General features: G+C 51.2%; 1 protein-coding gene across 2 annotated transcripts in view; it reads right to left on the bottom strand.

The window, feature by feature from the left end:
• COL4A2 (collagen type IV alpha 2 chain) overlaps positions 1 to 25,727 on the bottom strand; it is a 168,537-nt gene that overhangs the window by 30,866 nt on the left and 111,944 nt on the right. For both annotated transcript variants that reach the window (XM_073887417.1, XM_025874778.2), the window contains exons 7-21: positions 25,011 to 25,127; positions 23,104 to 23,175; positions 22,744 to 22,779; positions 22,573 to 22,635; positions 21,124 to 21,159; positions 18,775 to 18,816; positions 15,679 to 15,777; positions 13,970 to 14,005; positions 13,398 to 13,448; positions 12,424 to 12,468; positions 8,896 to 8,949; positions 7,979 to 8,045; positions 5,852 to 5,962; positions 5,405 to 5,554; positions 710 to 802 (exon numbers count right to left, since the gene is read on the bottom strand). In XM_073887417.1, coding sequence (XP_073743518.1) covers positions 710 to 802; positions 5,405 to 5,554; positions 5,852 to 5,962; positions 7,979 to 8,045; positions 8,896 to 8,949; positions 12,424 to 12,468; positions 13,398 to 13,448; positions 13,970 to 14,005; positions 15,679 to 15,777; positions 18,775 to 18,816; positions 21,124 to 21,159; positions 22,573 to 22,635; positions 22,744 to 22,779; positions 23,104 to 23,175; positions 25,011 to 25,127 — 1,072 coding nt within the window. The remainder of the gene's footprint in view (positions 1 to 709; positions 803 to 5,404; positions 5,555 to 5,851; positions 5,963 to 7,978; positions 8,046 to 8,895; positions 8,950 to 12,423; positions 12,469 to 13,397; positions 13,449 to 13,969; positions 14,006 to 15,678; positions 15,778 to 18,774; positions 18,817 to 21,123; positions 21,160 to 22,572; positions 22,636 to 22,743; positions 22,780 to 23,103; positions 23,176 to 25,010; positions 25,128 to 25,727) is intronic.

Here is a 25,727-nt window from a genome sequence, read left to right as displayed (position 1 = left end):
ACCAAGACCCAGGGTGGGAGGCAGGAAATACTCGACCTCCCTTCTCTGTCTTGCTGTGGCAGGGCCCCGGGAGACCACTGCTGGTGGCATAGAAGGTGACAGGAGGTGGCTCACGGGGACGAGGGGTATACAGCAGTGTCTGATTCCTGCGGTTGGCCCCGTCCATCGTGCGGCACCCACACACCCCACATGTGCCACAAAGGTCAGGGTGCACTGCTTGGGGCCACCGGGGCCGGCCCTTCCCCAGAAAGGCAGCGTCCCCTGGGTGCAGCGTATTTCTTTATTAGAAACTCCGTCTTTCCGCTCGTTCGACCGCACCTTGCCCACCAACTGGGGGTGAGCCGCTGGGCGCCCTGCTCGGTCCTGTCCCCGCCGGTGACTAATTCCTAACTCGGGGAGACACGAGCTGTGACGACCACTCTCTGGAACTCTGCGGGGCTCGTGACGCTGCCTTTGAGCTGAGCGCATGGAAGAATCGTCTGCTTCAGCCCAAGAGGTCACTGCTCCTCTTCTCCGTCCCCCCTGGGCTCTGCACCCCCAAAGGTTGAGTGATAAAGGGGGAGACAGAGACGGGAGAACGGAGGGCTGGCACAGGGCTGGGTGCTCAGACAGCGCGGTGGGCGCCACGCACCTCAGCCCCGGGGTAACACCACGGGACAATGGGGTGGCTCCCCGCCCTGCCTCCAGCATTCCCGACGACGTTCCTTACCTTTCCATCCTTTCTGTCCGCGAACCCCAGGGAAGCCAGAAGGCCCAGGGTAGCCCACCTTCCCTTCTGTTCCTTTAAGGCCGAAAAGGAAACCTAAGGAGAAAACCCGCAGGGATGTGAGCGCCGCACCGTAGAGCCCCCTCTTTCCCCACACCCAGGGCTGGAAGGGTCACCGCCCGGTCTCCCAACAGCGGACGCAGCTCCATTCTGGGACACCCCTTTGTGGCTGCAGCGCCCCAGGGATGGAGGGAGAAGCAAGAGCTTATGAGTTTAGTTTTCCTGTTGAAGCCTAGAGATAAAAACCTTTGCTTTTAAGAAACATGGAGTCCAAAGAAAGGTTTTCACGTTTCAGCCATGTATTTTATTCTATTTTTAAGACAATTTTTTTTTTTTTTGGTTTCTTAAGGTTTCATTTTTACTAACTGTATTTTCTTGTTTTTAGTCTTCCATATAGTTTGAAACTCTGAATACTAAACACATTCCTAAAAGACTCATACTTTAAGACCAACACAACTTTGGGTTCCCCAAAAGGCAAAAAACCAAAACAAACCAAGATATAAAAATGACCTCGGTTCCCTATTGCTCTGCCCTGGGGCAGGTGCACACGCGGGTCTGTGAGGTTAAGGCAGACAACTTGGGACCGTCTGACTCCAGCACCCCCACCTCCGCTTTCCCGACCCTCACCCCCAGTGGCTAGGATCAGGGCCCCTCAGCGGTCCTGCGGCGGCTCCAGGCCCCCGGAGGTCTGCGCAGGGGTGTTCAGGGAAGCGTAAGAAACGGGCTCCCAGGCCGACAACTCCCTCCCCGTCTTCTCGACGGCAGCGCCACCTCGTGGTGGGGACGAGGCATCACGCTCCCGGGAACGGGCACTGACGGGTAAGGATGGGAATGTCCCCCAGAGCCTGTCCTCGCGGCCAAACCCCACGGTGCTCACAGCCCCACATCCAGAAACCCATCAACGCACTGGAATGCCTGCTGCCACACCTCCTGGCACCTGGCGGGCAGAGACGAAGAGGACACTAGGGAAGCCGGGAGGAGAGGACACGCCGATTTTAAGGGCATCTGCTCTCTGCTTGGAAAAGCGACACCAGACCTGGAGGTCCGAGCGCTCCTGAGTAACTACATTTATGGCAAAAAGGGCGGCAGCGGCTCCTGACCCGTGCGTTCGGTTTCACCACATTCAAGACGGTGCCTGTCACTCACGCACTGGGGCGTCCAGCATCGGTCCGTGCTAGCCCCGCCGTGCGCCAGGCGCCGCGCAGGCTGGAGGGAGGACTGCAGACCCTCGCGGTGCTCACGGGTCGGACGCGGGACGTGCAGACACACAGTGGCAAACAGACCAACACAGAACGTCAAAGGATGGCCAGGGCTGTGCGAACGGGGGCTTTCAGAGAGTAACAGAGAAAGCCCATTTCAAGTAGGGGGACAGGAAAGCCCTTTCTGGGACCGGAGCCTCGGACCCGAAGAGGAAGAGAGAGCGGCGGAGCGTGGGCACCAGCAGGGGTGCGTCCGCGAGCCCCTGAAGTAGGGGGGAGCCAGGAATCGGAGGGGAGGTGGAGGGGCCATGCCAGGGGCGTGGATTTTATCCCAAGGGCAACAGGGAGCCATCAAAGAGGTTTTATTTTAAGTAGGCTCCACGCGGGGCTTGAACTCCCGACCCCGAGATCATGACCCGAGCTGCCATCGAGAGTCGGACATTTAACCAGCTGAGGCACCCAGGCGCCCTAAAGAGTCTTGAGGAGGGAAGTCACACAAACGTACAGGTTAAAGATCTACGTGCCCCCTGCGCAGAGACTTGAGCGGAGAAAGAGGAGAGGCCGGCCACCCAGCGGACACACACCACACACCGTGGTGGCTTCACGGTTGAGTGAAGAGCAGTGGACGGAGTCAAGAGGCACAGGGGTGCGGGCGAGCGAGGTGTCAGTGCGACAGACACCCAGGGTTGTGGCCGAGCTCCCGGGGCTGTGGGGAGGGGTGAGACCCAGCACAGGGCAGGTCGGGTCGGGGACCTGGGCGGCAGGAGACCCAGAGTTCAGCTGGACGCACAAGGATCGAGATGTCTGTGAGCCAAGCAGGGTGGCCCCGGGACGCGCCAACAGTCTGAGCGAGTCTGGGACTCAGTGCAGACCTGGGCCGGAGACACGGGGACAGCTGGAGAGAGCCTGAGCTTAAATTCACGGAAGCCGCGGACTCCAGCCAGCTGGAGGGTGCAGACACAAGGGAGGGCCAACGAAGGCACCTCTAGGAGGCTGGCCAGCGAGCTAACAGGGGAAGGCCAGCGTGGAAGGAGACGGCCAGCTGCATCCTGGGCCTCCGGAGCAGGGCGGTGACCCCGGGATGTGCCCCCGGGTCCCTGGCGACCAGGTCAAGGGCATGTAGGCCTCGGAGGACTTTGTGGGCTCTATTTTATGCCTCCAGGTTCTCCCGACGTTGTGAGGGGTGCAGCAGACAGGTAAGTATTCGATCATGGATATTTCAGGGATGTCGGAGTCTAAGTTTGACACAGTCACTGTTGGCGAACCCAGTGGCCGTCCTGAGGTGCATCCTCTTTGCTATGTGCTTTACCTAACGAACTAGTAATTTCACACAAGTCCTGCACAATAGCAGCAGATGTTTTCAATATGATTTTCTTGACGAGGCCAAGGGCCATGGGCCGTAACGAAGCTGGCAGTATTCTGACTTGTTCTAGAAATCACTGGAACTGCCCCGACACTTGATTCAGCGAACTCGGCTAGAACCAAGAGCAAGCAAAATATTTAGCTCGGAAAGAAAACTGACTTCATGGTTTGGTTCTGTGGGAACTGCAAAAAGCGAAAAATTCTGGTTTTCATTAGTAGCAACACATAAAACAGGATGGAGTGCAGTTAACAAGAAAAGAATCCAAGAATTTCATTCCAGGGGAAAAGTTGAAGAACTGTGTGGGAATCAAGGTCACTGGTATTAAATTCTGACTATGCACAAAAATGTTTTAAAAGGCCATTATGGTTGGCTACTTTTTGTACAAGAGACTGCCTTTAAAAAAAAAAAGTGATTTGGAAACAATGTGTCTCATGGGGTAAAAGAAATATTTCCAGGAGAACTTAAGTTGTATGCTTTTCATATCGTAGGCTGATAAAATTTATTGGGTACTATTCCATGCGTTTACAAATAAAATATGCAAAAGAAACTAATTTGTTTACAGATAACTTATATTAGTAAATCACAGACTTACTAAGCAAGATTTATACAAAGCAAGATGGTGTTTGTATCTTTAGCAAAATGGAATTTAGTTACTGGAATAATGGCAAGGTCAGCCTTCAGTCACACTCCCTTAAAGAGGCAAATTTTTATGCTTTTAAAAACTTTTAACACATCACTTTCTGTTGCCAAAAAGGAAAACTTAACAGATAACATTTACTCAGGAGACATAATGCTCACAGAAACTTGGCCATTATCACTGACGTCACAGTAATAAATATTACTTCCGGGATAAAAATACATTAAAGATAACACTGCTCAAACTCTTTGGCAAACTCCAAGGAATTATCTACACCTAAAAATTTTCAAAAGAATGTGAGAATCTGGCTTTGCCAGTTGAAGGAACATTGGAACAGTAGAAGCACGCTAACTTAGACATTTACTACAGAACACAAAACGGGATCAGAGCAGGGACTGCTGATTGTTTAATGGAAGATGTATGGGCACAGATGGAGCAGACATCCCAAAACAACCAAAGCACAGATCTGAGCCCGACCTGGAGCTGAGATCCAACACATCTGTTAGCAACATGATGCTCTCCCTACCTGAAGAGAGGAAGCTCTAAGAGATTATGGGGGAGGGGGCAGGATACCAGGGAATTTAAAGTCAAATATCTCGAAAAAAGGCTGATAAACTGTGGACCGTATCACAGAGAAAGACATTGTGACCTCACGTTTTCTTCCAAAACCTTGTTTATGCAAACTCTTGAGGGGATAAGATGTTCCCGTCAGGAGATTTTACAATGTCTAAAACCACCCTTTAAACCTGGAAGCCGAAGAGATAACCATTTCTGATGCAAGCTCAAAGACAGACTCACGGTTCCCTGCCTGCCCGGAGCATTCTCCACTAAAAGAGGAGCCATGGAAACACGGGAGCCTGGAAAGCCACTCTGCACGAGGATCCGATGCTGCCCCAGGCCGCACGGGGCCCAGGAGCTCATGCTTGTCTGGTTTATAGACACTCCTAGTCCTGCCTCTCGGCCTTGGCCACGTCTCGTTCGAGGAACGCCGCCCCCTCGTCTGTCGACTGCTGTCGGGGACAGGTTTGGCCCTGCATATGGGTTGAGAAGGCAGATGATCAAGTCTGCCTAAGATCACTAAGACAGAGGAGGGAGGCTACAAGTCAAGGCAGGAGGCCTCCACCCTGGAAGAAGGTGACGGAACGTATCACAGAGACGCCCGGCAGCTTTCAGCTTTTGCACCTGCTTCCAGACTGCGCCGCTCAGATGTTCCACCGCAGGGCTGACCTCACCGGAGCCACAGTCGGCCAAACCCTACTGGGTAACGTCCACGGGCCTGCTGGTACTCAGCGGCTTTTCTGTTTGCACCTCAGAGCACCTGCCACACCCCAGTGCGATGCCTACTGTGTTGGTTCATGGAATTATTTAGCAGAGAAACCCTGCACACCTCTGGCAGGGGCCAGGCTGCTCCTTCCGAACCTGAGTTTCCTTCCACTTACCGTCTGGTCCCGGTGGTCCGGCAGGCCCTGGGGGTCCTGGGAGTCCTGGCCTTCCATCAGTGCCCGGTGGGCCGGGGTACAGTGCAGGGATGCCTGGGTCTCCTATGAAGCCTTTAGGGCCCATTTCACCCGGTAAACCTCTCTTCCCATCTGAAAATGCAACAGTGACCGCCAGCAGCATGAGACTTGGGATACAGAACATCTGGGTTGGCATTCCCGTCCCCCGGGGGCCACCAGGACTTGCGATCTGCAGTCCAGTCAGTGACTTAAGGGTCTCGCAGGGAGACCGCTCCCCAGACGGCCTGTGACACACACGCTAGGGCCGCTTCGAGCTGCCGAGCCTCGTCTGTGAGAGCCCAGTGGCAGAGCCGAGTGGTCAGGAAGGGGCCGGGGCTCTGTGGCAACACCCGGGCGGGGGCACACGTTTGATATCACGGAGTCAATTACCTTCATCTCTGACAGACGTGCCGGGGAGGCCGGGTGGGCCCGGGTCTCCTGGTTCACCTCGGCTTCCGGGCTCCCCGTGGGTCCCTGGGAATCCTGGGTCACCTCTGGCACCTGTGACCGAGACAGGCCCCCCCCCTGCCTCAGAACAGGACTGCCTGCGTCTGAATCCGGCTCCTCCACTCTTTACGCCCGTGATCTTGAGTTCTGCGCCTCCATTTCTCCACCAGCAAAACAGGGCTACCATCAGTCCCCATCTCAGGGGGTGGTGAGGAAAAGCAAATCAATCAACAGGAGTGGAGAGTGACTGAGACCCTGCCGCGCCCAGTGAGCACTGCGTAAACGCTAGCCATCAGGAATGAGTCAGAGGAGACAAAATAAAAGTGCAAACCACAGACCCTCTCATTTGTTTGGAAGAGGAGCAAGATTAATTGTTTTAGTTACCTTGCAATCATTAAGAAAAAAAAAATACAAGTCTCCTCCAGCCTTCTGGGTGTTGACAAGCTCCTGCAAGGCTACTCCGTGAAGATACATTTATTTTCTTCTCTTCCCTGAGGGAACCTGCTCATTAGTCAGCCTATCGTGCTCAGGAGCCCTCGCCTGCCAACTCACCAATTTAAAACCATCAGCTTCCCAGTGTGGTTTCAGAAATACGAGGTGGTGAGAACAGGAAGTGGATGGATTCTGGGCTCTCGGTCAGGGACGTTTTTGGGAAAAATGGCCCACATTAATTAAAAAACATTATGTTCCCGAAGCCTCAAAAGGCAGTATTTTGATTTCACCATAATCACTAACAGTGAGTGCACCTCACGCTCCTTTTCCTGGGGTTTCTGGCTGGGCAGGCACGCCACGGCTGGACTCCACAGTCAGGAGGGCGCGTGCTAGCTGTCCAGGGAGGGCGATCTGAGGTGCTGAGCATGGATCCCAAATACGCTCGTTTACCCGGATGTGTTAATTGGCAAGAACGCATGAAACACAGCTATCTTTGCGTTGGGCGTTCTTCTCTCAGGGGCTCGCCGGGCTCTGTCCTCAGCCATGTGCTGTTCTATGTTCTCATCAGTGTTGGACAAACACGTGCAAAGTTTGTTGTTAAATGGACAGATGGTCCCCACCACCCAGGAGAGGGAGTGTTTGACCTCTGGACATATAAAGCAGGGAGCCAGATGATCTGCTGGGTGCAGGAAGAAAATATTAGACCATCTTTATTTTAAAACACTCAGTCTTTAAAAATCCCTTTCTGAGGTGTCTGAGGTAGTACGTACACTTTTCAGTCCATTCAGGTAACCTACTATCTGCCTGGTACTGTTCCAGAAATTGGGGATGCTGCAGGGAACCACGATGGCCTTATGGAGCTCCATACAACATGGATAAATTATCCATAAGTCCACATACATACAATTATTCAGACGGGTGCTGAAAACATTTTTTTTTTTTTAACCTAGAAGGACTCATATTCAAAAAGGTTCTGAGGCCACTGCTCTTATCACAGAATTAGAATATTTTGGTACGATCTTGCCAGTCTGAAAGGTTGAGTAAAATAATGACATGGGCGTTAGCCACAACACATGCAAAACCCTTCACTTACACTCAGGGGTCCACTGGGACAGTGGGAACATCTTCTGGGCAGTTGGTCACATGCAAACACATGGGGATTCCTCGAAGGTTCAAAGGATGTGGCTGTTTACAGACTATGGATTATGGCCAATTTGGGGTTCAGACTGGCAAGCAGAGGGCAGAAGCATCTCAGTGCCCATGGGGCAGAAAGGAGTAAGGTGGCTGGGGCTGCTGCCACGAAGCCTCAGGTCCAGGAGGACTGGGTTTCTTTAGTGATAGTACAGATGGCAAAGCAGAGTCTGCACAAGGTATGCAGAAATGAGGGAATCTCCCAGTGAAGGGGTCTCTGCTGGAGTGCCGGGGGCACTCTCTCTGGCCGAGGTCAAATGGGGGTCTCTCTGGGACACCACATTCAAGCAGTGAGGGGACTTGTACATGAGAGTCCTGTTCTCCAAAGGTTATGTTCTAAACATCTTTTTTGTTTTGCTTTGTTTTGTTTTGCTTAGAAAACCTTTCTCGCAAGTTCACAACTGGGTCCAAAACAAGAGAATGCGTGTGTGATGCAGACATACGAACCTTTAGTTAGGGAGGGGTGAGGGAAGTAAGCAGGTGCACCTGGGCGGCCGCGGTCACCCGCTTCTCCCTGGAGGAGAGAAGAGGAAAACAGAAGAACGTGAGACCCGCCTTGTGGACTTCTGGATGCTCGGCGTATTTGCAGGGAATAAAGCTGAATGTGGACCATCAGCTGGGGCACCATCTCCACTGTGTTGTGGGGATGTCCAGGCCACCAGCCGGACACCAGCCGGATGCACCGAGAGGCAACACAGTGGGCAGATACTAATCTCACTTTGAAATCCCTGTCAAGGACCAGAGGTGGTCATTTGGCTATTTTCTGTACTGTCGGACGACTCCGTTATTGATTATGGTGTCTGGGCACCCCCATAGGTGAGCAGATGCGATACCACGATACCCTGACCTAATACCACCTGGATGGTAAGACCTAAAGTTTCTCGAGTCTCCCAGGGCCCCAAAGGCCTAACCCCTGAATTGCCCTGTCCTTACCAGATACGCCCCTCCCCCCAGGAGGAACGTCTCCCCACCTGGCTGGATCCCCATCACTGGACCAGCTGTGTCCCACCTAGTCCTCAACTGATGGGGTGTCACCTCCCTGCCAGCCCATGGAATTATTCACACAAGTTAATCATATTCTCCCTTGGGAACAGGGGGTGTCCCCCTCTGGTTCCTAAGAAGCCTGCTCCCACAGCCCCACAGCTCCCCACCCCCCCGGGGCTGTGACTTCCAAACGCCCCGGCGTGGCACGCAGCATTGTGAGGCCTTGACACATGTGACTAATAAATCCGTGTCCATCGCATCTGTCCAGGGCTGGGTGTCGTGTGCTGGCTTATCGTGTATCACGCAGGATGGAGGGTGCCCCCTCCAACAGGGTGATTGGCAGGTGATCCGAACGCCAGGCAAAGGAAGACGGAGCTCACCTTGGGTCCTGGGGGCCCGTCGGGGCCTTGATAACCATCCAGTCCTCCGCTCCCCTGAAAGAAAGAGGCTCAGTGCTTATTCGTACCTCTAACAGGATTTAAAGAAGTGACCACAATACCAATATTATGTCTAATAACACTCCCCATTCATTAAAATCACCTACTACCCACTCCGCGCCCAATTTTCCCTGATTTGGGTCTCAAAAAAAAATTTTTTTTTTTAAAGTGGATTTGTCTAAATCAGGATCCAAACAAAGTCCAAAGATGACACTTGGCTGACAGGTCTCTAAGTGTCACAATTCACCATAGTTTCATCCTCTCTCTCAGTAACGTTTCCACCGACGTTGGAGACACCGGGCCTTTGGCGCTGCACGGCCCTGTGGTGGGAGCGGTCCGTTTCTTCCTCGTGGCACCGTGAGGCTCCTCGGTCCCGCGTACTTCCTCTCGAGTGGCCGCCAGATCTACGGGCTTCACTGGGCTCAGGTTCACCTTCTGGGCAGGAATTGTTCAGAGGCTGCTGTGTCCTTCCCACTGAGTCCTTCAGGAGGTCCGGAGGCCCCACATCACTGACCTTAAACCTTCCCCCAAGGTGGGCTTTGAAAACTTTTAGTTAACGCCAAACAGAAGCATTAACACTTCTTAGAGTTTTTCTCTTCATTTAAAAAGGGCAAAGTACTGCCTTCTAATTCCCTTGAGTGTTTACTGAAGGAGAATGCTTACCCTCATGAGCGCATCATGGCTGGAGATATACCGTAAAGCTTTTTACAAAATCTAGAAATTCATTCCCTCTTGCTAAAGACCATGTGCCAGTGCCAGGTGCCACTCTGATTATTTCACGGGTTACTGTGAAACGCCAGAGCACATATGCTGGAAGTCCTGCTGTCTGGGATGAACACGGACGGCCGTAATGTCCTTTTTCGTGGCGGGCCTTTGATGCGGACAGACTGGTTTCCTTTTACACTAGGTGGAGCTGCAGATTCAGAAGTGAAGGCAAATGTCTCTGACGCTAAATGGATCTCCTTTGAGGCCAGCTGTCAGATAGGCCAGGAGTCCCGCAAGGAGCTTGCCAGACACGGGAGCGGGCAGCGAGGCGCTCGGTCTGAGCTGTGCGTGCGCCCAGCATAACAATCCAGCCCGGACACGGCGCGGGACGCCCCAAACGTGCCTGTTGCCCTGTGGCCCGAGCGTCATCTGCTGGGTGTGACGTCATCACCGAGCAGCCCCACCCCCTCTGCACAACATGCTCACCCCCCCGTGTCGAAGGCGCCAAAACAGCACCAACACTTCTGAAGTTTGAGCGGTTTGGAATGAACCGGCTATTCCGGAAAACCGAGAGGAGAAAGGGCACAACTGAAGCGCTCAGGGGTCCTCTCGCTGAGAGGCTGTCACCCCCAAAGCCAACACAATGACCTAGAGGTTTCCCCGCGAGTTCTCAGCAGCAGGGGAATGGACGGGGGGTGGGGGTGGGCCAAGTATTAGGCACGACTCAGCAGCGTAAAGGGGAAAACTCGCACTCGTGGCTCATCTGAGACCCCTGGCAGCTACCGGGTTCTCTGTGTTTCTAGGTGCAGACATGACAACAAGGGCGGGGGAAGCAAGGGGTGCGTGGTCAAGAAGGAGTCATCTGGGGACTGGATTAGTGACTGGACAGCCGGCCAGGAATACCGGCAACGTGTCCAGGAGGGGGACGCCCAGCGGTCACGTCTGAGATGCCGTGCGGGCTCACAAGCAGGTGACTCGCCATTCGTGTGTGTCCCAGGCGTTTCTTATTTGTACAGTCGAGTAAACTGTCTCCCCACAGAGACGTCCTGCTTGGCCGGAAGTGTCCCCGTCCTCCCCTGGAGGCCGTGGGTCTTCGGTCCTCCCATCTGGCCACAGCAGGGAGAGGCCCCAGGTGGTGTCTGCCGAGCACCTTGTCTCACAGAAACAATGAGTTCCAGGGGGCCGCCGTGTCCAACTGCTCTTTAAGAGCCTATAACTCGTTAGTGTTCGGTGTAGACAAAAATCATAATTGTCATTTCACTAGCACATGGCCAGCAATGAAAATATGAGCAACAGCACTCAGTTATGTTGGTGGGTGGAGACAGATTACTTACAGATGCTCATGTTTGCTTAGTCCTCTGTCCCTTCACTTGATTACTGAAATCCTTAACACTGGGATTTAGCTTTCTGGCCTTGGTTGGGGTACAGCCTGCACAGCTGTCCTCCAGGTACCCTGCCCTTGGGGACACCCCTACCAGTTCCTAATGTCATGAGAAGACGGGTGTCATTAGGGAAACCCTGGTGTCAGCTCCCGGGCCCGAGTTTGGGATAAAACGTCAGGAACAGGAAGAAGACCCGCCAAGGCTGCAGGAAGGAATCAAGGCTGGTCCCATTGCGAGTGGTCAGAGCCCATGCAGAGGGCTCGCAGGGCTGTGCCTAGAGTCAGCAAGGTTGGAAACCAAGGCTGGGAGGCCAACGCCATCTGCGGTCCCCAGATAGACAAGGGGGAGCTCCCCGCGGGACACGGGTGAGCCCCACATCCTTCTGGTTCCCCTAAAGTCCCACCACCAGCCGGCGATGGAGCCATGAGCAGGATTCAACAGAGTCCTGATTCAGAGGCTGAGTCGATTTTTAAAGTCTATTTCCAGGCACGCAGCAGGCCTGAATGAGGGACACGTGAGCCCATGGGCCCCGAGAGGCATGCGCCGTAACGAGGACGGTGTGATGGTTGCACACGGCAAGCGGCGGGAGGCCTGGCGAGGGTCCTGAGCACACACGTCGCATCCCCGTCCTGCTGCCTCACAAGCCGCACAGAACTACGTGGACGTGTACACGCTCGCGTGGGGTCATCTTCAAGAACGGTGCCGAAAATACCAGATGGCGGAGTGGTAGAGGTGCACTACTCGCCATGCAATTACATGCAGGTGCAGATGCATGTCTTCCAGGGCCTCGCGGGCATCCGAAACGATGCCCACAGAGCTGGGAGGGCGCTGGCTCCCACAATGGGAAGGAGGATCACCAGGAACAGTAAATGAGGGGAACCTCATTACTCCCTAAGAGAACTATTTCTACACGTACCCTCTCAGACGACCAAGCGCTCAGACAATCCTAAGTCTGACCCAGATTCAGAACACATTTCTCACCTAACAATTCCTTTTAAAAAACTGCCAAAGATCTGTCCACAGAACACAGAATGAAAATAACTAATCGGGTCATCACCGAAGATACAGCGTCAGAATGTGTGAGATCAACATATGAAAAACGCAGGTAGACACTCGGCCACCACATCGGCAACTTTCCCACGAGTGGTGCACAGTGACGCAGGGGCTGCTGCCAAACGACAGAACCAACGCGCTGGTTTGCAAAGGTGAGTGTTTGACTCCGGCATCGCGAATGATCTGGGAGGAAGGATGATGTACGCAGGGTTTTAAATGTGTTTTTCTGGGGGACAGTTTCTTTCCCTGGGATAGCACAGTCTTCATAGTGTTTGACCTTCGTAAGATGTGTCAGCCCCGGAGCACATCGTGTTTCATGCATCCAACTTACTTTTTGTCCCGGAGAACCTTTTTCACCATCGAAGCCAGCAGCACCCTGGATGGAACAGAAAAGAGGAGCCCCAGCTCAGAACATGCAGCCACATTTTCCGGAAGGCACGGTTCCGGCACCTGATGCGGGCTAACATAAAACACTTTACTATGAAATAGCAAAGCCATCTGGAGATTCTTTTTATTTTCTAAAGGAGGTGGATCGTTTTAGCGACACTTTCACGGAATGCATCATATCTGCCCCTTAAGGAAATATGGAGAAGTCGGTAAGGACGTTGTGGTTCGACCAGTGGAGACAGAGCAAGGCCTGCACTCCAACTTCCTCAGGAGTCTCTTCTTATTTTCGAAGATTCTAACACACGTCTTTTTAGTGGTAGTGCCTACCAGAGAGTCACCACCAGGCCACCTTCTCCGTTCTGGCCACGGCGCTGGCCACGCTTCCCAGCTCGGTGGGCAGGTGACCAAGGTCTGGCCGACGGAGGGAGGGCAGGAGTGGCAGGTGTCATTTCAGGCCACACTCTGAAGGAGGGGGTGTGCCCTCGGGCATGGGAGCCACAGGTGCTGAATCTCCTTGGGGGAGACACTCCCCTGACACTCCACCCCCGCCCCCCGTCCTGCTAGGGACACTTCTGTTGGACTCTCAGGGAAACAAGAATCAAGTTCTTGTGTTGGAGCAAGTCCACAAGGTTGTCCGCACAGGTTCAGTTAGCCTCCCTGACAGAAGCAGTGAGGTCTCTGTTCTGCTCCCGCCTTCCTCCAATGGGGGGGGCACAGTCTCAGACAGCAGTCCCTGGGGGCCACTCTGGTCGGGCTGCTGGGAGGGGGGAGGCTGTGTGAGGTGGGGGGGAGGGAGGGCATATGCAACATCTCTGTACCTTTACCTCAACCTCACGGGGAACCCAAAACTGCTCTGAAAAATGCAGTCTGCTTAAAACACACACCGAACAAACCGCAGTCACAGAATGCAAGGCTTACCCGTGGGCCCAGAAAACCCATGACTCCTTCTTCTCCCTTCAAGGATATGCCCTAGGAGAGAACAGAGACATCAGGCGGCCGGCCGGTCACGCTTCCCCCGCTTGGGGGTTCCAGCCCCCCCACTGGCCAGCCTGCCTCCCAGGGCCCCCGGACCACCGCGGCGTAACCCAGGGTCACAGAGAGTCAGCCAGGAGGCCTGGATTATCGTCAGTCCCGGACCCCACCGGCGTCGTCACGTAGCCAGTGACGCCAGGAGGGCTGGGAACACGGGGCAGGCGTGACAAGGACGAGACGGCAGGGCAACGATGCGCTGGCCCCGGAATGGAAGCTGCCGCCACACCTGCCGGGGCCTTGAGCCCCACACCTGTGCTCTGGACGCACTGAGGTTCCGTGCCCGAACCCCAGGAAATGTTGATTAACTGGTGTTTGTGATGCAAAAGGGAAGACAGTCTAAAACCGTTTTCTGAAAGGAGGCAGCAAAGCGTGCTCGGAGCATCAGGTGGATGCCGCCAGAGCGCCTGGGGACATTGAGAGCTGGGGGCCCCCCAGTGAGGAGAGACTGCTCAACTTACTTTTACTCCCGGCTCCCCATCGCTCCCCTTTTCACCCTGTGAAGACAATGAAATGTAAGGCCGGCCGTTAATTCAAGAATGGAAACGATGGATCAGGGTTTGTTGTGGTCCCCAGGAGTATTTAGTGAAACCGTAAACAATGATTATAAATGCATCAGAATAAACAACTCCTACATTTTGCAGCTTCAGAATTCAAGAGAAAAAAGGTGTGATTTCTTCTGGATCTTCACATTAGCCATTAAATCACGTATATTATGTTTCACACAATTGTGAGGCTGCCTGTCTTCTCTGTGTGGGGTCGCTGGGTCTCCCCCCGACCCCCAGCGGCAGGCAGACCGGACGTGCTGTGTTGGAGCACACAGCCCCTGACCAGAATATTTGTCTGAATAAGATATTCTTAGGAGGGTCCTCTGAGAAAAAGACACATTTGGAATGTACGAAAATCCCAAGCAAAAGAGACTTTATTTGGAAAGCAGTGTTAATTTTATATGATCTGAAAGATCTTTCATTTATATGAAAAAACGTAGTGACCAACTGGGTTCCTTTCCCCATCTCTGCTGGGACAGTGCCCAGGATCCCCATCCCCCTGCGGCAGCCTCCCGCAGGCTGGCCGGGCCCCGGCCCCAGCCCATCCTGGTTGCAGAAGATGAAGGAAATGTGAGGTGCAAGCTTGAGCACCTCACATCGATTCAACCTGCTCTGGCCTCGATCCACCCCTGGCGCCCATCCTGAGACTGGATACCTGGCTGATGGTCGGGGCACCATCAGGAGCCAGAGTTCCGCCTGGATCCCACCTATGACTGGATAGGGCCCCCCTCCTGCCTGGTTGTCCAGGGGTGTCCTGCTCTAAACACAGCTGGCTCATGACCGCCTGCTCCTGACGAATTTTCCCTGCATTCCGCCTCACACCCGCCACCGCCCAAGCCACTTCTGTCCATGGTCAGGTGGCTCTTAAGTCAGGCACAGCTCCCTGAGGCCTGCCTTCTCCCACCCACGGCCGTGCACCCAATCCCCATCCGGACGGATACTTGAGAGCCGGAATTAGATTCTACGTTTGGGGTTTTCACTTTGGTTCCCAGGCACTGTCTGTGCCCGACCTAATCTGGGGTTTCCACTGTGGTCTCCACTCCGCAGCAATACGAGGGTGGCGTTATCGTCTTCATTAGGCACAAGGGCGCTGGAACACTTACTTGCGATGGTTCAGTGGCCTGTCTGAGCAAATGAGTGGTAAAGTGGGGTGTTTTAGACTCCAAGACTATACTTTTTATCAGACAAAATATTAATGGAATGATAAAAGTCAGAAAACTGACTTTGATGCAAAAACACCCACAACAATGCTCCATGTCAGCAAAGAGTAAAACTAGGTTTATTTTGCCAAATACAACATTTTGCTCAAATAGTTCCATATCCTGGCTTTGAATTATGCTCTGACCACTAACCTACGCCTGCACAGGGGCCTGCATACATATTCGAGATTGCTTCATGAATTCTCGTATTGTCTCAAATTTGTCACAACTTTTGAAGATAAGAGACGGGTGCACCCGTGTGATTGTGGGCAGTGTTTTCCTCCACGATGTAGCAGTTGGATGGTGAGGACTCTCTGGCTCTGTGATTGTTTTAAAAAGATCGAAGAAAGTTCCTTTTATTTCCCTCTTCTCCTTATTTTAGTTCTATTGGGAATATAGTCAGTTTTGCTGAAGCCTCTTTACCTTATATTGATCTGGGTGGAACATTTCCTTCATGGGTCCGATGATGGCATGGTGGGTGTCTGATGGAATCCCATTGGGTCCCGGCAGTCCCATGTCGCCCTGTGAATGGTTTAGCAAAAACAGTTATCTTTAAATTGGAAAGACACTCTTGAGTGTGAATAAAAGCACCACCACAAACTGCTATTTCTATTTTTGCATATTGTTTACCACAAGTACATCAACTTTGTAACGTTATAATCACGGTATAAAATAAAATGATCACAATGCAAAATTATGTGTGTCTCCTGCATTCATAATCATTTATAATTTATTCAGAAAAGGTGTTTAGGTTGTTCACGAGTTTGGGTTGCATTTGCTTCTGTGGAGTTACCTCCTTATGAAGAATTTCTCCACAAGGGGCTAAATCTCTTCATATTAATGTATTACTCTAATGCTTTCCAAGATTGGGGCCAAGGTATAAGAAAAGCCTAAGAAATGAAAGACCACCCTAGTTTCACCACTGTTTCACCAGTTAAGAGTATTTTTATATTATAAAAAGTAGCATCTTCAATAAACAAAATAGCTCAAGCTTCTTCAGTTGGCCTTTTTTGTCAAGGCTGAAATATTTATAAACTTTCAATGTGCTTTTCTGTTTCTCATAGAATTTAAATTTGAACAATTTTTAAGACATGAGATCATTGTGATTAAGTGGTTAATTCAGTATGGTTAGTTAACAACTTGCTATTCCTGAGATATGATGACCCTAACACGCTCAGCACAGAATCAAGGATGTTATTATTGAACTAAGGAAAAACAGTGAAGTCACAGACTAGGAGGAAAGGAATGCAGAAACTAACAACAACAAAAAACCCAAAAAACTCCAGGCAAGTGGAAGAGTCATGGCTTTTGCCAAAAGACTTTCCTATAAGAGCATTAAAAAAGCCACAAATGGATCCTCCGAAAAGTTGTAAGAAGTATTTGATCAAATTATTTTTGAGATTTTTGAGGTACAGCTTTAGTGTTATAACAGTTTTTATAAAATATAGACTGTTTTATCAAAAATATTTATACATTCTGTTACAATATATTGCTTTTGCCCTCAGTCACTGCCAATATAAAATCTGGATCCAGTGGCCTAAAATGTACAAATGCACTTAACGTAAATGCTGGAGTTTGAGGTATCTGCTTGGCCACTGTACAGAAGTGATGAAGTGGTGAAATTAAATAATAAACCTACAACACAGAATACATTACAACTTGCACATATACGTGTCCGCAGCATGTAAACAATGATACTCCCTACGTTTTAACAGATAGAGTTCCCTTCTACAGTAGACACAAGGACAAGATGAACTGAGTTGATAAATGTACAATGAATATCAGAAAAGGAGTAATTGGTTCACTGATTTTGGAAGAAGGTATGATTGAACGTATCAAGTGTCTAGACTTTGGGAATGCATACAGGTAATATAGTATCTTGGTTCCGGCCAATCAGAAGTCCTCATTCTTAAAATTTTAAGTAAATGCTGATGTTTAGTTGTTATTGTTTGTTTCAGCATGGTTTAATAAACAAAAAATTGTTTGGCAAGTAGCTCTGTTGGAAAGCTATGAGGCTTGTTACATGGTTGGTAAGGATAAGGCGATAAGAATTTTCTCCTGATAAATACGGAAAATTTGTAAAACAAGACATCAATTCATTTTTTTTAAAAAGCCAAAAAATGTGTACAAACTACTACATTTTTTTGATATTACAGTAATTTCATTTAAAAAAAGAGCATTTGCCTTATTCAAACAGAATTACTATGTGTAAATAGTAATAGCATCCCAAGCCCTTTTGTTCTTTTTGTAAAATATGGCTAAAAATGAAGTGAAATGTTTAATCTTCCTTCCACTTAAGGCACAGCTAGAGGCTGTGGGAGAGTGTTTTTTGGCATTTTCATCATTAGCAAGAAACACTTTTCATGTGATGCACAGATGGTGAAGTCTATCAGCTTGCAGCATTATTAGGCAGGGTTCCTGCACCATATGCTCACCTCCTTTGGTATTTCCACATGTAAACTACATGATACAAAGTTGAGCCCGGATGTCACCGAGCGTGAGCAGGAGATAAGGGATAGGATGTATCAGCCGCAGAAGGAGGGACTTGCAGGGCTGCCCTGTGAGTCCGCCAACATTACATCTACAAAAATGCCTGGAACCACTTGCTCACCTTCCCCTTACCTGTCGGGGCCTTGATATTTTCTTATTAATATTTGAATCAACTCTAGAGACTACAGACATTCACTTCATTTACATTCCGCCTGACGTGCCTACTCTCCCTTCCGTTCATGATTTCTTCCCAGATTTTTCTTCTTTTTATGTTCTTTTACTACGTTGTCATATTTCATTGAACAGGTGTTTACATCTTTATGTGTTTGGATGTTTCAATGTTTTGCTTTTTAAGTTTTTTTCTATGTTATTAACACAAAGAAAAAGTCTTTCTCTTCAGACCTGAGAAGTACTGGATCCCACTCAGTGTGCTGTCCCATCAAAAAGCACAGTGGAAAACAAAATGAAAATCTGCAAACAGCGAGGCCACAGAACAAAGGTATTTCACGGTGGGCCGGAGGTTTTGTGGTGAATGTGACGGGTTATGTGTTGGTGAGGCTTTGCCTGCTGAGCTTGTCACACACGTGGCCTCAAGTGATGCTCGCGAAGGCCCACGGTCTCTGCCTGTTGGCAGCGCAGGGGATTACAGACACCCACGCGGCCTTCCTGCTCGCCTGCTCGCCCGGCCGGGGCAGGCCGTCTGGTCCCTGCGCAGGCTCCGTGTTGGCCTCTGGCTCCCGCCTCAGCCGCCACGTTGGGACACCCCGGGGCAATGCCCTACTCTGTGGGTGCTGCAGACAGCCGAGGTCATGTCTGTGTCGGAGGTCTGGCCGGGGCTAACCTACACTGCGGGCTCTCACCGTCTTAGCGACCCGTCACTATAATCGGAGCCTTTTCCACAGCCCGGCACTTTACAGTGATGATTTCCTATGCAAATGGCCAAGACAACCGCATGGAAAACTGTCGTTAAAATGATTTATTTCTTAATTGCTAAGCAGGCCTCCGCTTTAATCTCTTAGGTTTCCTTACCTTTTCACCCTTTTCTCCATAAAAGCCAAGTCCTCTGTTGCCCTAAAAGAGAAATGATTTTTCTAAGTTTTTAAAAGTCATTCATCACAGTGAAATAATTTTTTTTTTAAGAAAAAGAAACGTAAGATCTGCTTGCAGCATACTGAACAACTATCCTTGCAGAATATTCCAGAGTCCCCTCCCCGAAGCTATCTGACACAAAAGAAAGCGAATGTCCTTCCTTTTGTGAGTTCCACATATAGACCACGTAACAGGTGTCACGTTATGTGAACCGGGGCAGGCTGGGGTCACGTGGGGTGGCAGAAAGCAGCACCTCCCAGCGCCTTCTGTGCATTCCCCGAGATTAGGTCTGAGTGATGAAAACAATGGGGAGCAGAAACACGATGCGCTATTCTTTAATACACGTGTGCTTTTGAGAAATCTGTACTTTATACTCGAAGCAAAACCTCGAAAATAGTGGGCTAACATTGGAGAATATTTTAGTTTGTTGTTCAACCATCCCGAGGATCGGGATGTTGGCTGAGTCAATAATTCTGCACTTGCTGTATGAGCTAGTGCTCTGCGACTGTCGAGCCCCCGGCCGCACGATGAACGTGGACGCCACGGGCGGTGGGAGCTTGTGTCCTCACCGCAGGTGAGTGGCAGAGCTCAGACCTGCTCCCGGGTCCCGTGGACTCGTTCGGACACCTGTCATCTGCAGACATGATGGTCTCAGAGCGTGTCTTCAAGTCCAGCCCGAAAGACCCAGGAAGCAGCCATCTCCCGTATCCGAGGATCATGATTCAGTGTCCCTTCTGCTCCGCCTTTTCTCATTTTGGTAAGATAATCCTAACTTCACAAACACTTCGATCCTTTTAATGATTTTAGGGGATGGTGATTCTCTGGGCTGGGCCCCGACTTAGCAAGGACTCAGCAGATTCATGAGGGGGGTGGACGTATGTTAGAGAACAGACGTGCCCTGAAGCCCAGGGCAAGCCCGACAAGAAGCTGCCCTCCACACTAACACAGATTATAGAAATCATGCTCCTCTCTTTGGCCTGCAAACAACTCTGCTTCCCCCCCAGGGTCTCCAGAGTCCCGCCGTGACAAAGGACCACGTGGGGCCCTATCTGGTCTTTCTCTTGGCAGTGTCCCGCCCGCCCCCTCCCATACCCAGATATTCTCCAAAAATAAAAACAAAGCCTTTAATTAACTTTTGCTTTTTTGCTCCTTTCCCACCTGGCTGGGAGCTGAAATCAAAGCACAGAAATGCAGCCAGGCTAGATCAGAATGCGATTTGCTGGGGCCCCTGCCGTCCCTCTGCCCCGTGAGCTGGTTGTCCGAGTCCCCAGGAAGTGACCTGGCAGAGGGTGAGGGCTGTTTGTGTTGCAGCCAAATGGGGATCTGAGGCGACCCTGGGGCTTAGCCGCCCCGTCCTACATCCGCTTCTCTTGGCTCTGAGCCTTTCCCACCCTGCTTGTGGCTACAAGACAGTGGGGAGCCCAGTGGTGGGGGCAGCAGGCTTAATGAGCTCCAGCCCCAGCCGGAAGCCATGTTAGAGGTGATGGGAGCAGGGGGGTGGGCCTGGGGGCCCCGGGGGGTGGTGGCGGCCAAGGTCCCCTGGAGGTCACAGAGATGAGGTTTCCGTGGGGCAGACATGGGAATGTGCGGGCCCACGGGATGGTCTTTCAACGTTGGTAAGGGCAGCCCAGCAGTTCTGATGCGTGTCGCGTCTTGATCACACACTCCTGCTGTTGGTCTTGCACAGTTACCCAGCTCACCCCGGTGACACTGAACCCTAGTTCTGTCTACAGGTTCTGACAAGCCACCTACTTTCCTGTGCTCCATCCAACTTAATAACCTTTCTCTGATGGAAACAGCACAGCTCTGGGCTCAAGCTTGACTTGAAAATCCCTGACTGTATCCCCAGAGGCTGACGACGTCACCCTCAGGCACAAACAGCCTGGTCACATCTGGGTAAGAAGGATGTCACTGGTTGCCCCACACGGATATAGTCACATTTTGTCCCTTCCTGTGCATTCACACAAACGCGAGCTGCTCCTGCATCTGCATTTCCAATCAAATGTCCATCAGTGCGATTTTCATACAATGGCTGGCGTTATGTGATTTGCAGACAACAAATCATTCACTGTATCCACCTAGGCGATGTGCCAACTACTGCAGGGGTACCTCTGGATTCATCTTTGGCATTTATAACATTAAGTCCTAAAAACCTACAAAATTGTTCTCATCAGGAAATAAATAACACGCTGTTGTCCCCCAAGTAGTTCTACGGTCAAGAAGGGTATGCACAAGTATGCGAGCACCGCCCCCCGGGCCACCCTGGCCCCACCCCCATAACCCACTTACTGGCTGCCCTTTTGGTCCAGGGGGTCCAGGCGGGCCCTGCACAAAGACAAAGAAATTTGTAAACTGTTTTCTTTATCCCAGGGCCCAGATAACATCTGCTAGAAAGCTCTGGGAAAGCCATCTCCTGCATGTTCAGAAGCCTGTGTAAAGCCTGTGTAGCATGCATAGAGGTTTCTGGTACATCTGTCTGGGTGGGGAGGAAAGCCTGGAGGCGGAAGGCCGGGTCAGGCCCGGCTCTCAGAACTTGCTGGCGGGCCGTGGACAGCTGCTCTGGGTGTGCTTTCCTGAGTTCAGACTTTGGACTTCACCCGCGTCCTACTCTGGCTCGCTCAGACCCCTTGCAAGGGCCCAGGTCCTGTCACTGCAGAGACCGCTTCTCCCAACCCCCCCCCCCGGGGCTCCCCTCGGGACACCGTCTAGCACGTTTTGCTGGTGGGTCAGCAAATGTTCGTGAACAGAATTAATCTACAGGCCCCAACTGCACAGTTGGAAGTCCATCCGCAAACATCGCTATCTTTCTGCAAAGCCTTCAGTGTCAACACGGCACTTAGGATGAGGCTGCAGAACCTGCAGCTGTCCAGTCAGCTCGGGACACGGCAGGTCTGGCCGTTGTTGCGGATTTCCCTGAACCGTGTCTGCGAAGAATACCCGCCTCACCACTGCTATGCGTGCCGTGAGCAAGCCGACAACGGTGTGCAGTAGGAAGGCAAAGAGCCTGTGACCACATAATCCTCATCTCAACGGCTTTCTGCAAGAAGGTCTCTCTCCACCTGGAGACAAATCTCTCCTAATGTTGTTCAAGGCCCGTCTTAGGGCTAAACTTCTGGGGAAGGAGAGGCAGAGACCCGGTGGGGGCGGTTTGGCTCCGGGCCGTTGGGCAGTGGGGGATGTGGCCTCTTCTTTCCGGATCTTTCTTTCCTTGCAGCAAGCCCTCCGTCACCCAGCATTTGTCCTGTTGCAACTCACTTGGTCATTCAAGTTGCAAGGGTAGGGAACACCCGTAGACCGCCACTCAGGTGGGGCACTAGGGCCATTTTGTTCACTGATGTCTAATACCTCACTTGTGATGATGGGCACGCCTGGGCAGAGCCCACTACCTCCTTCTTCACCGACTGCACTATGATCTGCTTTGCCCAGGGATAACAGGCCCCTGGTTGGTGGGCTGGGTGTGGGGCTGAGAGAGCTTCTGTGTGACTGGAGGGGCGCCCAGCCAGCAGCAAGTCAAAATTTGACATGGTTGGTGGTGATCTGGTGCCCACAAATTTCAAGTCCTCATTTTTCATCCTTAATAGTACCAAAATGTACGCAAAGGATGACCTGTTTTGTCTGGACACTTTCTACAGTGACCACAAGCATCCCAGCTGTATCCTGAAGCTTCTACCCGCATCAACACCGAAGAAGCTGGCTCTCTAGAGGACGCCTCCACAGAGGTCCAAGAGTGGTACTTACTGGTCTTCCCGGAGCTCCAACCGGACCCATCTGTCCTATAGGCCCAGGACGGCCAGGGGGGCCCTAAGGACGGGCAGCAAGAGTAGGCCATTAAGAAGGGTAGACTGGTATTTGGAGTCCTGAGTTCTTAAAATTCTGCTTGGAACATTCTCTAATAAAAACGGAACTTACCTGGAAACCAACCAAGCCAGGATCTCCGGGTTCACCCTAGTTGAGAAGACATAATGTTAAGGATTCTGGTTTTTAACGAAATCTTTAGATCTAGTTACATTTTATCACAACCAGGGACTTGGTAATGTTACCTCCTATCTGGGGCATTGTGAATATGGGAAAGGTGTGCACCCACAGTTGAATATCACCCCAATGGGATAGCGATGATTTTTAACTTCATCATGGTGTTGGGTGGTTCCGCCACCCCAGGCGTCCCCCATTCTCGCATCCTCACAACTCAGCCATACTTGGAAAGCACCGTCATTAATCAGGAGTTTACACTGAATGCTTAGTCTCGAGTCCCGTATCTAGCGAACATACCCTGTATCTGTCGCGGTCCACACTGGATAGCGCATACGGCTCGCCTTTCTCTCCTTTGGGTCCTTGGGGCCCCTACGGTAGCGTGCATGCGGGAGACAGAAAACAAAGAAACACCTGTTAACATTCAGTGCAGCTGTGGTCACCTGGGTGATTAAATATTGACTTTTATGGGCAATGTCTATCGCTTATTTAGGTTATTCTGGACACCAGTCACTACATTTGGCCACAAAGGTGAGACTTGCACTTTTACATTTACCGAAGAGTATCTTCCTTCAAAGTTAAAATGGAAATATTTTATAGGACTTACGTTAGTTTCATAAACCCCAACCAAATGCTCAGTAAACTAATCCTTTGGGATACCAACACGTCATTTTTCTGCGTAATCATGTTTTTGTCTTTTCTTTGGCATTAAGGTGTTAAAAATATTAACACATGCCCCGAAGCACCATTTTTGGGAGAGATACTGGGTCATTCTCTTAAACTGGAATCGTGACAAATGTACGTGGTGCGTATGCACATACATATGTGCATAAATGCCTTTTGATGCCTGCTGATAAAATCAGTATTTTGGGGACGCCCGGGTGGCGCAGGCAGTCAAGCGTCTGCCTTCGGCTCAGGTCATGATCCCAGGGTCCTGGGATCAAGCCCCGCGTCGGGCTCCCTGCTCAGTGCGGAGCCTGCTTCTCCCTCTGACTGCTGCTCCCCCTGCTTGTGCTCGCACTCTCGCTCTCTCAAATAAATGAAACCTTTAAAAATATCAGTATTTTAAAGTAATGGACATATATTTTTTTAAAGATTTTTTATTTATTTTTTAACAGAGAGGGAGACAGCGAGAGAGGAAACACAAGCAGAGGGAGTGGGAGAGGGAGAAGCAGGCTTCCCGCCGAGCAGGGAGCCGGACGTGGGACTCGATCCCAGGACCCTGGGACCATGACCTGAGCCGAAGGCAGACGCTTAACGACGGAGCCACCCAGGCTCCCAGGAATGGACAAATTTATTGATAATGAAAGTTTCATGATATTAGAGCAGACCAGAAAGTGATGGTCCTTGTTAAGAAGTGGAACCACACCAAAAAGACAGCCAAGGAAGGAAGACCTGCAAGGCGGGGGCGAGAAATCCACTAGCTTCGCAGGAAACACGGGGAAGAATGCACGATTGCTCTTCCCCAACCTTAAAAACGTTCTCCTACCAAGTAAGATATTGATATAACCCCGACTTTGCAATACTTAGAGGGTATGAGGGTCGTAATATAGTCCTGAAAACCATTTCAAGATTTTTTGCATAGACCTGGAAACGGTCTACAAAATAGATGAATACGAGAACATCTTCCATTAAAAAGAGCTCACTTCTACCTGTCAGGGCTGGAGAATGTTTCTCACATCACAGAGGATTTTAGAATCTAACGAGACGGTGACTCACGGGGCATTCTGTCAAGCTTTAAGCCTTTTTATTTGAGTTTTGCTATTACTGTTACTCACTGTCACTTGAAATGCGGCCCGTGGAGAATGCGGTGACACTGGTAAGATTGCACAATATAAATCAAGCCCATTATTTTCTATTTCGTTTGCAGAATGAATAAGGAGAACGAAGTTCTTTGGACCCAGGAAAATCACACCGAGATGTCTGCAGGACCATCTCCTTCATCCTGACCGCCCGCTGAGGACAGGGGAGCGACCTTCCTGGGGGTGCGAGAAGCAGGTAGAGCATGCCCGCCCACTCGCCCTGGCCGTGGGGTCCGCAGGAGACAACCTGCGCTCCTTAGAAAGTCTCTCTGGGACAGTTTCTAAAAGGGCCTTCTGGATGGGCCGGCGGGAGGCACATGACGTCCTCCAGGCCTCTGCTGACAAGTGCCAGCCGGCTAGCTTCCAGAGCTAACCGCTGGTCGGCCCGCGCATGCTGGTACTCACGGGCGGGCCGAGGAACCCCTCGGGGCCAACGGGTCCCTGCCGGCCTACGTCTCCTCTGGTTCCGTTGCAGCCGTCATAACCGGGCGGTCCTCTGGGCCCACCTTGCCCGGGGTGTCCCTGGGACGAGAAAAGCAAGTGAGCCTTCCAGCACACACACTTGTGGTTCTCATGAGCAGTGTGATAAAACAGCTCTGTATCTTCCCATCCTGCGTGAACCCATGGGAAAAGATAACCTGGAACGAGCAGATGAAGGAATGGAAGATTAAGTAAACAGGGGCACACGGGCACAGTTCTAAGCAGGAGAAAGCCTTCCAGACAAAGTTCTGTTTCCCAGGGGCTCTGGTGAAGAAGTAAATTGTCTTTGGTCTAGTGGAAGGTCTGTCTTAGCAGGGGCAGGTCATGGTCAACTTCGAAATTCTAGAAAACATTCTAGAAGCAGCCAGGTCCTGCAAGGACAACGGGGTGCCTCTATATGTCGTGCCCAACTGAGCTCCAGAGCGTGAGTCTGACTGAGCCACATCCTACACGGGGAAGATTCATGCACCCCGGGAGGGATTTCATGTGACTGCACCCTCTGCAGAAGAACTGACTTCCTCTCATTTGCTTTCTCGGGGGAACACTCTGTTTTCGATTTTAAACTCGAACAGAAAGCAAGTCAGATGTTCTGAGATGGTGGTGGAGGGAAGGCAATATGATCAAATGTCTTTTGAATGATGG

This window comes from Callorhinus ursinus, unplaced genomic scaffold (genome assembly GCF_003265705.2).
Source record: "Callorhinus ursinus isolate GAN/ISIS: 27379988/994484 unplaced genomic scaffold, GSC_fseal_2.0 scaffold79, whole genome shotgun sequence".
NCBI classification, from domain to species: domain Eukaryota; kingdom Metazoa; phylum Chordata; class Mammalia; order Carnivora; family Otariidae; genus Callorhinus; species Callorhinus ursinus.
Note: the sequence above shows the minus strand (reverse complement) of the source record. Positions and strands in the feature narration are given on the sequence as shown.